The 13,194-nt window shown below is 36.3% G+C and overlaps 1 protein-coding gene and 1 non-coding gene across 3 annotated transcripts in view; both read left to right on the forward strand.

Annotated features, from left to right (window-relative positions):
* The window catches only part of ARIH1 (ariadne RBR E3 ubiquitin protein ligase 1), a 134,936-nt gene that overhangs the window by 83,825 nt on the left and 37,917 nt on the right, over positions 1–13,194 (forward strand). For both annotated transcript variants that reach the window (XM_036247785.1, XM_036247789.1), the window contains 2 exons: positions 6,683–6,775; positions 7,778–7,833. In XM_036247785.1, coding sequence (XP_036103678.1) covers positions 6,683–6,775; positions 7,778–7,833 — 149 coding nt within the window. The remainder of the gene's footprint in view (positions 1–6,682; positions 6,776–7,777; positions 7,834–13,194) is intronic.
* LOC118621380 lies at positions 5,291–5,397 on the forward strand. Its single transcript, XR_004957683.1, has one exon. It is a non-coding gene; the product is annotated as a U6 spliceosomal RNA (small nuclear RNA).

Here is a 13,194-nt window from a genome sequence, read left to right on the forward strand (position 1 = left end):
GATTTGCAATGTAAATTTTGTTTGCACTTGTAACTGATAATGGAGAACCCACCATTCATGCATCCATCCATCCATCCATCCATTCATTTAACAAAACACACTATTCTCAGTGTTAGAAACACAGGGGAGAATAAAGGTATAATGCCTGCCTCAGATAATATACAGGTTAGCTGGGCAGGTAAGTACATTGCCATATTAGAAAGAATGGTAAGTGATTTGATAGGGCATGATACTGTGGGAACATGTTGGAAAGACCCCTAACCTCATTTTGGATCGGGAAAGACTTCACACAGAGATTGACATTTCAACTAAGCTCTGAAGGTACTTAATTAGGAAGACATCTGTGCTCATCACTATTCCACCAACATTGTTGATAGGAAAATGTAGCAAGCAATACAGAAACCAAAGAAGAGCATACACTTCCAAGAATAGTAAACAGTGCTAAGCTTCAGTGATAATAATTGAAACGTGAATTTGGAATTAACATGAATTTTATTGATAGTCTTGGGAAGTTATTTCTAGTAGTGTGGTAAGATGTAAAACCATACTGGCTGAAGACTTGAAGGTGGGAAAGGAAGTGGAGGCAGTAACTATAAGTTATTTTTTTAAAGAAAGTTTGGATATGTAAGTAACAAGACAAGAAAGCAAACAGCAACATGGGTTGGAAAGTAGGTTAAAGAGTTAGGAAACTGGCCAAGCATTATGAAAAGTATAATCATGATGAAACTAGGACTTCTTTTCTCAAAATTTTTAGACTACTATAGAAGGATAATTTTAACTTCGTCAGTTTTGGAATGAAATGTTACCTGAGATTCTTTGTTGAAGCTTTGTTAATTGGATGTGTGACTTCTTTACTTGTATAGCTCTAACTCTCATGTTTCCATTTCCACTACTCTCTTCAAACACCAGTAATTGCATTTTATTAAAGTATATCTTTAATACATTTATCTAGAAAGCAACTTTGTAAATAGTGTCACATGAAAACAGGGTTGTTGTTTTGGGGGGTTTTTTTGTTTGTTTTTGTTTTGTTTTTTACTAAATGCTTCTTTTAGCTTGGCGTTAACTATCCTGGGTGATCAAAACAATTACCGGAGACTGCAGCACTTTTTAAGATAAACCACCCCCCTGTGGCACCTTTATAATAATGTTTTAAATCAAATCATTAATATCTAGTTGTACTAACCACTCACACTACTATAAGATATAGATAAATTGGGCTATAATATCTCATTTTTATGAAGTAAAGAATTTATATTTTCTAAGAATAAGATTTGTTAAACAGATAAAGGCAAAGTTGAAGATTGTAAGGGTAGTCTTCATCCCCCTGAATCTTTTTTCTCTTGAGTACACTGAAAACGTGATCTAAGTCCAACCCTGTCTTCCTTTTAACGCGTTTCATTTTACAAATGAGAGAACTGATATTCTGATTATAAGAGTGTGTATTGTGCCTGGCCAGTGTGGCTCAGCGGTTGAGCATCAATCCATACACCAAGAGGTCACCAGTTTGATTCCCAGTCAGGGCACATGCCCAGGTTGTAGGCCCAATACCCAAAGGGGGGCATGCAGGAGGTGGCCATTTGATGTTCTCTCTCATTGATGTTTCTGTCTCTCTCTCTCCCTCTCCTTTCTTCTTTCTCTAAAATCAATGAAGAAAAAAAATTTTTGAAGAGTGTGTATTGTGCCTGGCTTGTGTGGTTCAGTGGTTGAGCATCAACTTATGCACCAACAGGTCACCAGTTCAGTTCCCAGTCACTACACATGCCAGGTTGTTTTTTATTGATTTGAGAGAAAGAGAGAGAGAGAGATGAATCAATTTGTTGTTCCATTTATGTATTTTTGGTTGGTTCTTGTATGTGCCCTGACTGTGATTGAATCCGCAACCTTAGTGTATTGGGATGACACTCTGAGTTATTTTTGGTCATATTTATTTATGATGTAAACAGATAAGTTTGATTAATAGAAAATCTGATTCCCTGAGTCAGGGAAAAGCTCGGGGAACCAGGTAGATAATTATAAGTTAGTAAGGGAACCAAATATATCAATGGAAGAGTCGAGAAAGGGAAATGAGAGAGACAGGAAGATAACCCAACTCTTGACCATAATGAATATGTCTTTATACTATGGGTTAGTTTATGCCTTATCTTTAGAAATGCATGTGTGATTTATTTTTCTAATGTGTTTAGTGTTATCAATTTAATCAGAAAAGTTATTGAAAACAAGTCTTTAAAGAATAAAAACCTTCCTTTTTATCTTTTTTTAAAAATAATTTTTCTTTGTTGATTTTAGAGAGACAGGAAGGGAGAGGGGGAGAGAGAGATAGAAACATCAATGAAAAAGAATACTGATTGGCCGCCTCTTTCATGCCCCCCATTGGGGATCTGGCCCACAACCTGGGCTTGTGCCCTGACTGGGAATTGAACCGGTGACTCCTGGTACATGGGTCAATGCTCAACCACTGAGCCACACCAGCTAGGTACCTTTTTATCCTTTGATCTTATATGGGCCCTGGTATGACATCCCAAAGGTAGAGATGTTGCTTGCTTGTAGTCATCACTTAGTAAACATTGTGACCTTTGATCTCTGTCTTGATTCTTTTTTGAAAAAAAGAATAAAGCATATGAGAATGTATATGTTCTTAAATTATTGATAAAACATTTTAGAATTGTTGATAATTACTCTACTATGTTTGGTCCTTTACAGAATACCTCTTCTCATTCATTATAAACTTGAAAATCCAAATACTCCTCATTAGTGATCTGGTAACAAGTTAGTGCCAGATCTCCTTCACTGGTGGCGAGTAATGAGAATATAGTAGATTCTTTTGTTTCTTAGATCTTTTCTTCATGGACGAGAATATTCATTTTCTAAATATTTACCTTCACTTGTTTGTTTGTTTGTTTGTTTGTTTGTTTTTGTCCATAGAGGTGTTTTATTTGCATGTATGTTTTACATCTCTAGGAAAAGACTTTTCTCTTCTGTGTGTTTTCCTCTTGCTTCTTCATGATCAGTGGTGTCTGATGAGGTTTTCAGTATAGTGAAACCAAACTGACTAGCTGGGAACAGTTTGTTCTGCTATTTTTCTAGATCTTTGACTTACACATCAAACACACTTGTTTAAACCCTTGAGGTTCACAATTTTTCCAGCTCTGTGATCATCAGTGATTTCAAATTTGCCAATGTAGCCATGCTTCATCGTCATAGTTATAAACTAGATAATGACTTTGGAGTATACCCTAATAAGAACCTAGTGTTTGCTGCCTTTTTATTTGGCATTGCTGATGCTTTTGAACACATCAGCCAGGACATTCATAAGCACCATTATGGTGGCATCAAAAAATGGCAGAAAGAACTACCTTCACTTGTTTTGTGAATAAGCTAGAATCATTGTCAGTCTGAGCAGTACCTTATTTTAAGCTTGATAAACATTTTTTATTTCATTCAGTCTGTAAAACTAGTCCCAGGACTCCTGAGATTTTTCTTCCATAGTTGGTTCTAGCATTTTTTAACATTGTTGTACTGTAATACAGAATTTTGTATTCTGACTATTTATATATAAGCAACATCAGAAATTTCATACGCATATTTCAAATAACAGCTAATTAGAAAATATATTGGAATAAAAAATACCACTTATAAGAGCCACAAAAAGAATAGAGCTAGGAATAAACTTGGAAAGAAATGTGAAAGATGTATATAAAGAAAACTTTAAATACTAAGGGAAATAAAAGAATGACGAATATTTGGGAAAATAGTAGGATAATAGTAAAATATTGGGGGGAAAAGGATAGATTGATGGGGGTGGGGGAGAATTAGCCCTACCAAATACAAAAATAGACAGTGCAGTGGAACAGTAATAGAGTAAAGTAAAATATGTGCTAAGAGAATTTAGTGTACTATAGACGAGGTATTTCAGATCAGGTGGATTATTCAGTAAATGATGTTGGAACAATTCAGTAGCCATCTGGGATGGAAACTTAGATTTCTACCTAACTCCTTAAGAAAAACTCATAGAAAAAATGGGCAAATTAGGTAAAGAGAGTGTATAGAAAAAAATAGTCTTGAATTTCTTTTCAAATGTTTAAACTTCACTCATAATTAAAGAAGTTAAAATAAAAATGAATGAAGTTGGTTTCTTTTCACCTTTTCCATTGGCAGAGATTAAGGAGTTAGTATACTATGTTGATATGGGTATGAGAAACCAAGTTATCTTGAACATTATCAATTGCTGAACAAAGTTTGATAATAATCTATCAAACTTTAAGTGTATACCTGTGATTTTAATTATACAAACTTGTCCTAAGATAGTTCTGGTCAATCACAAAGATGTATAGTTAGTGCAGTAGCATAGTAGGCAAAAAATAGTCTAAGTGTCCATTAAATCTATTAAATAATAATAATATTTTAAAACTAAGATGCAGAATAAAGTGTGTACTCTTACTGTGTGCACCTGTGTACATTAAAATATCTCTGGAAGAATATGTAAGATATTGGAAATAGTGACTACTTTTGGGTAGAAAAGGAGAGCACAAGGATGAAAATGAAGGAGATCTATTTTTCAACCTAAACTTATACTCTTAAATAATTATTTTTAACCATGAGTCTATATAACTTATTGACTTAAAAATAATTTAGCCCAGCTCATGTGGCCCAGTGGTTGAACATCAACTCATGCACCAAGAGGTCACTGGTTCAATTCCCGGTCAGGGTACATGCCAAGGTTGTGGGCCTGATACCCAGTGGGGGGCATGCAGGAGGCGACCAATTGATGTTCTCTCTCATTGATGTTTCTATCTCTTTCTCCCTCTTCTTTTTTCTCTCTCTATAATCAATAAAGAAAAAAATTTTTTTTAAAATAATTTAGTAGAGAGAGAAACATCAGTGTGAGAGTGAAACATTGATATGCTGTCTCCCACACACTGCCCTATTTGGGATTGAGCCCACAACCTTGGGCATGTGCACAGGATGACATCCAGTCAACTGAGCCACACCTGCCAGGGCTATTATAAAATATCCTTAAAGTATAATGTGTAACCATTATTTGTCATTTTATTTTATTTCCTTTATTTAATTCAGAGAGAGAGGAAGGGAGAGGGAGAGAGAGATAGAAACATTGATGAGAGAGAACATCGATTGGTCGCCTCCTACATGCCCTCCGCTGGGGATCGGACCCACAAACTGGGCATGTGTCCTGACTGGGAATCAAACCAGTGACCTATTAGTGCATTGGTTCATGCTCAACCACTGAGCCATACCCACCAGACTATTTGTCTTTTTAAAATACAGTCTTCTAGTGCTCACTTCAGCAGTACATAGACTAAAATTGGAACAATACAAAGAAGGTTAGCATGGCCTCTGCGCAAGGATGACATGCAAATTTGTGAAGCGTTCCATATTTTAAAATATATGTATACTGTCCTCTAGACTCTGAAATTAAAGTACTTACTTGCCTCATAGCTCATTACAGAATATAGTATACTTCATTTAGCCGTACCTCAAATTAATAGTATTTCAAACTGATTAGACTAAAATGTTACTATTTTCTTAGCTATCTGAATAAATTTTTTTGTTTCTGTAATATATTACGTATTTTCTAGGTTATCTACATTCCATGCAGCTCCATTAAGTTCTGTATTTGTGTGACTTTTTATAACAACTTTATTGAGATAATTCACATGTCATACAATTCATCTATTTAAAGTATAGTCACAGTTGTGCAGCAGTTGCCACAGCTAATTTTAGAACATTTTCATAAACCCAAAACAAAACCCTGTATCCTTTTGCAGTCATTTCACGTTTTCCCACAACCCTCCAGCGCTAGGCAGCCACTAATCTACTTTTTTTCTCTTATCAAATTGCCCATTTTGGACCTTATTCATATAAATGAAATCAAGCAGTATCTGGTGTTTTATGATTGGCTTCTTTCACTTACCATGTTTCCAAGTTTTATTTACCTTATGTAGTATGCATCAATGCTTTATTCCTTTTCATGACTGAATAACATTCCATTATATGGATAGTCCACATTTTGTTTATCCATTTGTCAGTTTGCACATTTGGGTTGTTTCCACTTTGGGGCTATTATAGATAATGCTACTGAACATTTGTGTACAAGTTTTTGTATGGGCATGTTTTCATTTCTTTTCGGTATAATATACCTAGGAATGGAATTGCTAGATCATATGGTAATTCTGTGTTCAATTTGAGAAACTGCTTGAGTATTTTCCAAAGTTCCTGCACCATTTTGCATTCCCACAGCAGTGTTTAAGGGTTCTAATTTCTCCACATGCTTGTCAATACTTACATCATTTTCCTTATAGCTATCCTAGTAGGTTTGAAGTGGTGTCTCATTATGGTTTTGATTTACATTTTCCTGGTGGCTGAGGATATGAGCATCTTTTCATATGCTTATTGGTACATGATATATTCTTATATTTAATACAAACTTGTCTTTCCTAAAAGTCTTAAGTATGTACTATAGATGCATCTCTCATTGTTTTGTGTTTAATATATTTTTATGTCTGGATTCACAGCCTAGAAGTTCACTTGAACCTGTCTAATGTCAAATTGGACATTTTAGTCACTGTGAGAAATGTGACCTAATAGAGCCTAATTAAGTCACAATGTAATATAGTGATTTTTCTGATAATATCTTTTAAAAGTTCATGTATTATTTTTGTTGCAGTATTTCACTGGCCTTGAATGTGGACATAAGTTTTGTATGCAGTGCTGGAGTGAATATTTAACTACTAAGATAATGGAGGAAGGCATGGGACAGGTAAAGATGCCATTTTTTTAATTTTAGTTTTTGTTGAATTTCCTACAGTGTTTAGACTCTCTTGTACAAATATAAACAGGTGAAGCATTCTGCATTATCATTTGCATGAGAACTTTTGCTAGATTAAAACAACTAAGATAATTGAGGCTTTTTTTCTATTTACAATGTGACATTCCAGTTAAAGATCTAATTCAGTAATGTTTTCTCAGTAGGCATTAACATTTGTGTATATCAGACTGAACTTGTTGAGGAATTTTGTCACATCTCTTGTTTGTGCTTTTCAAGTTTTTGTGTTTTTTTTTATCCTCACTTGAGGACATTTTTCCTTTTTTTTTTTAATCCTCACCCGAGGACATTTTTCCATTTTTTGCACAGATAGAGTGGGAGGGAGAGAGCGGAAGAGAGAGAGAGAGGGAAACATCGATGTGAAAGGGACACATCGAGTGGCTGCCACCCACACGACCAACCAGGGCCGGGGACAAACTGCAACCGAGGTACATGCCCTTAGCGGGAACCGAACCCGGGTCTCTCCAGACCGCAGGCGGACGCTCTAACCGCTGAGCCAAACTGGCCAGGGCTCCATTTTTTGTTCAGATAGAGTGGGAGGGAAAGAGAGAGAGAGAAACATCGACGTGAAAGGGACACGTCGAGTGGTTGCCACCTGCACAACCCAGCCAGGGCCGGGGACAAATTGCAACTGAGGTACATGCCCTTAGCGGAAACCGAACCCAGGTCTCTCTGGACCGCGGGCTGATGCTCTAACCCCCGAGCCAAACCAGCCAGGGCTGCTTTTCAAGTTTTATATTGAAAAACCAATTCAGGTCAGCAGTGCTGGTTACCTTACAGTGATAAACACATTCATGCACATACATTTCCTTTAAAGAAAGGGAACAATTAAGATCCCATAAATATTGAGGTATCCTTGGAACCTAGCAAAGTGCCAGGCAATGGTAAGCATTTAGTAAATTGAATGAAGACAGTTTAAATTTTAATCTTTTTCAGACTATTTCCTGCCCTGCTCACGGTTGTGATATCTTAGTGGATGACAACACAGTTATGTAAGTATTTTTGATAGATTCTGCATGTTAAATATTGATTAGTTGATTCAACTAAATTTTTGTTCACCATAAAGGAGTTGGAATTCTTGTGAAGTCTAAAGAGATTTTCTAACATACATTATTTTGTAGTACAAGGGAACATTTGAAACTTGATTTAATGTTCAGTCACTATTCTGGGAAACTTGCCAATACATGATAATTAGATTTCAGTAAACCTTGAAATTAGGAATAAGATACACCAGTCTGTCAGTTGAGTAAGTTCCTCTGGGAAGCAGATTTAAAAATGAAAGAGATTTACTGTGGGGTAGCATCTGTGCAGGAGAGAAAGAAAGAAGGGGGATCCAGTAGGAAGAGACTAAGACTGTGGTGCAGCTGTGAATCTTCTGAGGCTCTATGAGGAGTTTCATTTTATAGATTGAACACAGAAGAATGCTTCGATAAGCAGAAATTACCAGGCTCTAGTATCCTTGCCATGTCCAGTCATTCTCTGCGTGCCTCTCAGGGAGAATTTGACCTCAGCTGGATTACTGCTAAACTATGGATCCCAAGGGCACTGCAGCTGGAGGCTGTTAGCTAACTACTCTTCTTATGAAAGGTTCTCTTTTGAAGGGAGAAAAAAACTCTGAGAAACAAGTATAGTTAGTTTCTGACCATGGGGTCTAATCCTAAATTGCTTAATTCCTGAGTCAGTGCTGTTTGGGCTGTGAGATGTCAATAAGAAGGTTGTTGTTTCATGAAAGTTTATTTGAGGGGAAACAATGGCAAATGGAGAAAATATTTTTCCAACACCTAAAACAAATGTGGCTAATCTCATAAGGGCTCTTACAAATCAGTAAGAAAATCCTATGGAAAAGCAGTTCACAGTGAAAGAAATTTAAATGGTTGCACAGTGAAAGAAATTAAAATGGTTATAAACAATAGCTATCATGCCTAGTTAAGTAAATGTATATCAAAATTAGATTATTCATCTTTTTAAAAAACTTTTTGCATTTAATATTGGTAAGGATTAAAGATTTGGTAATGTAAGTGAGAATATAGTACAATAAGGAGTATAAACTCTGTTGCAGACTTTTCATAATGCTGTTTGTCAATTTCTATAAATGTATGTGCTCTTTGGTCTTCCAATAATTTTATCATTTTGAATATGTCATTCTACTGCCTTCTTACCTTCATTGTTTTTGATAAGTCAGCTATTAATCATATTATTGTCCTCAGTTTGCTGCTTTTAAGAATTGTTGTGCCCTGGCCAGTTTTCGCTCAGTGGTTAGAGCATCAGCCCATGGACCAAAGGGTCCCAGGTTTGATTCCCAGTCAAGGGCACATACCTGGGTGGTTCTATCTCTGGCCCTGGTTGGGGTGGTGCAGGAGGCAACCAATCAATGTGTCTTTCTCACATTGATGCCCCACCCCCTCGTATCTTTTTTTAAAAAAAGAAAAAAAGAAGAGGTGTGTCTCAGTTTTAAGATAGTTTGATTTTGATATACCTAGATGTGATTCTCTTTGTGTTTATCTTTGGGGTTTCTAGAGTTCTTTGGATATGGAGCCTGGTACATGCATAGTAAACTTTGAGAATATTCATCAGAAAATTTTAATAGTAATGTCAGCTAGGGGTTAGGGATTAGGAAGGGGATTTCCACTTTTTACTTTATATAGTTATATACTATTGGTTTGTATCTTCAATTTTCTTTTAAATAAATAATTTTAAATTTTAAAAGAATCAGAGAATATGTTGTTATTTTTATTTTATTTTTTTAATCCTCACCTGAGGATATTTTTCCATTTTTGTTCAGATAGAGTGGGAGGGAGGGAGAGATAGAGAAACATCAATGTGAAAGAGACACATTGACTGGTTGCCTTTTACACGACTCTAACCAGGGCCGGGGACGAACCACAGCCGACTGGAATCAAACCCGAGACTCGTTGGTCTGCAGGCTGATGCTCTAACTGCTGAGCCAAACAAGCCAGGGTGAGAATATGTTTTTTAAATGTTTAATCTTAAGGTCCAGAAACTGGAATGGGCTTAATTTTTTTTTCTTAGTGTGCAAGAAACTGAATCTGTCCCAGTTGTATTATTTTCTTTTAAATTCCAATTTGATAGATTAAAAATGGTTTCTTGTTCTAATTTGAATTAGGTCATTTGGAACTTGCATTGAAACTGAAACCCAATCTTTTCCTGAAGACATATTTTCCTATAACTTCCTCAAGTTGAAACTAGCTTTTTTTCCCCTGTATACCTTATGGTCAGGAGGTAAAGTCATTGTGTCCATTAGTCCCAAATGCTGTATTCAGACCATTTCTTTACTTCAATTTAAAATCCATAGATCCTTTGAAGCTTGTGTTATCCCAGTATATCATAGCCCTTTGTGCTTTTATCAGACTTCTTGGTCACTCCCACTTAATTATTTTTAGGGCTTATATCTCACTCACTACCTTTTCTTCTCCTGAAGCTTACTGCCATCCAGTGTGATTTCAATGTCCTTATGTATAGTCCATTCTATACCATAATCCTCTAGTTCTCAAAACATAGTCCCCTGACCAGCAGCATCAGCATCATCTAGGAACTTGTTATGAATGCACATTCTCAGGCCCAACTCCAAACTTCATCAGAAACTCTGAGATGGGGCCCAGCAATCTGAACAACCAGCTCTCCTAGTATGGTTCTGATGCACATTTAAGTTGGAGAACCACTGCTATAGCCTTTAATTTCCACGATCTACTCATTTCAGTAAAATCACCTTCATCCCAGCCACCTACCCCTAAGCTTACCATCCTAGGCCTATTCCAGGTCTACTGTAATGGAATAGATCTTTGCAAAATCATCTTTTTCTGCCTCTTCCTAAAATATTGCTCCTCAGTGTTCTGTTCAACCTACTGTCTCTCCTCACTGTATGCACTTCATACACTATTCCTAGGCATACATTGGAAATTCCCAAATTTATATCTGTAGATCAACTCTCTCTTTTGAGCTTGAGATCCATATATCTCTCTACCTACTAGGCATTCTTCGTATGTACTGTGTATTCCTAAGGCTTTGTCTGGCTAACCCTCCTACTACTTCCACCACAACCAAACTCACTTATTTTTTTCGCATCTCAGTATCAAAGAATGGCACCACTAGGTGTTAAAGACTTGCCTAAGGAAACCTTAGTGATATTCCTGATTCATTTTTTTCTTGCATTTCCCAGAGTCAGCCTTGCACCAGATTCTGTCAATGCCATATCCTAATTAACCTTAAATCCATCCATTTCTTTGTTCCTACTGCCATTAACCTAATTCAGGTCGTCATCATCTTTTAGGTGAGAATGTGCAACTGGCCCTTAAATGATTTCCTCATACCCACTTTTATCACCCTCTAATTCTTCTTCACAAATAACTTCTATTGTTTTATATTGCTCATTTCTGCAGCTTCACCTTTTCTCACATTCTCTATTCTAGCCATGTAGAACTTGGTTGGTTAAAAGTACTTTGCATTTGGTTTGGTTTGATTTTGTTAACTGTTTTCTCTACTATCTCCTGACTTTCTTACATGCAGTATTCTCTCCCTGTTTTATTTTTCAGTTTTCTTAACCTATTTATCCTTAGTCATTTTTCAGGCCTTAGTTTAGATTTTCATTTTGGTTTGAGCAGACATACTATGTACTCCTTACCTCTGCGATACTTTCCCTTACCATATACTTTTCTGATTTCCCATATTCTGGTCTGTATTCTTCCTTAAACTATAAGCTGTGTGACCCCAGGTAATCTATTTGTGTTGACCAAATCCTGTTTACTTTCATTCAGAATGTGTGGTTCTAACCCTTGGGAACACTACACTGAAAGTCTTTATTCACTGACTCTCTGTGTTTCTTAGAGTAGTCTTAAATTCTTAAGATTAGTGAGTCAATAGATTTGTCTTTTTATTTCTTAGTAACAAATATGTAATGGAGCCCAACCAGTGCGGCTCAGTGGTTGAGCGTCAACCCATGCACCAAGAGGTTGCAGGTTCAATTCCTGGTCAGGGCACATGCCCAGGTTGTGGGCCAAATCCCCAGTGGGGAGCATGCAGGAGGCAGCCAGTCGATGTTCTCTGTCATCAGTGTTTCTATCTCTCTATCCCTCCATTCTTCTCTCTCTAAAATCAATAAAGAAAAAAATTCAAAATTAATCAAAATTTTTTTTCTTAAAAACGTAATAGGTGGCATATATCATTAAATAAATAACAAAATATATTATTCTCCCTTGTTTTCATAAGTATATACCATCTTTACAAATTTCATGATTGATTTGTGCTCTGATACCATCAAGGCTACTTCAGAAAGTAGAGTTCCCCTACACAATGGCCTCAATGTAGTTATACTTCCAAAGTCAGAAGAGTAACAGTATACTTTGAGAGTTTTTCTGTCTCAAGATTTTCCTTGATACTTTTCTGAGATTAATGAAACTTATTTCTCTAAAAATTTTTTTTTTTTATCCTCACCCGAGGATATTTTTCCATTTTTTGTACAGATAGAGTGGGAGGGAGGGAGAGGGAGAGAGAGAGAGGGAAACATCGATGTGAAAGGGACACATCGAGTGGCTGCCACCTGCACGACCAACCAGGGCCGGGGACAAACTGCAACTGAGGTACATGCCCTTAGCGGGAACCGAATCCGGGTCTCTCCAGACCACAGGCAGACGCTCCAATCACTGAGCCAAACCGGCCAGGGCTTATTTCTCTAAATTGTTTATTGCTTGAGACCAAATAAATGTTCATCTAGTTCTGTTTATCCTAACAGGTGGTTAGTTTTTTTATATAGTTATTTAGAACCTAAATTTATTTTCTTATATTACTTTTTATTCTGGAACAGAATTGTGTTCTGTCAGTAGGTCTATTCACAAAATTGTAAGCCACTACTTTTATAATATTATAACTATGTAAATATTACATAAAATCAAATAGTTGAATGGACCTAGAGAGAAGTAAATGTAGTTCAGTAAGTTTGTGCTGCTTCAAGAACATTCCAAACATCCAAGTCAGCTGGTTATTTCTTATATTGGTATCTTAAAAATCACAAATAGGTTTGCAAAGCTGCCTAGATAGACCCTTACAAGAAGTTATATGATTTGTACCACCTGAAACAAGAGAAGAAGTAAACTTTGATGTGTGTATCAGTCAAAGTGTAGTAGAGCATCTCATCTTTTACAATGGAAAAACATAATTCTTATTTAATTATAATAAGCTCAATTTACTATGTATTGATTTTTACTTTGCAAATATGTTTGTTTTACTAACCACCCAAATCAAGGTATAAACTTTTCAGTACCCAGAATGCTTATTCTATGCCCTCTCCCAGACAGTATCCATCTCACCTCTGCTGCCTATCCTGACTTCTGTTACTGTCT

Source organism: Molossus molossus, unplaced genomic scaffold (assembly GCF_014108415.1).
Source record: "Molossus molossus isolate mMolMol1 unplaced genomic scaffold, mMolMol1.p scaffold_m16_p_1, whole genome shotgun sequence".
NCBI classification, from domain to species: Eukaryota; Metazoa; Chordata; class Mammalia; order Chiroptera; family Molossidae; genus Molossus; species Molossus molossus.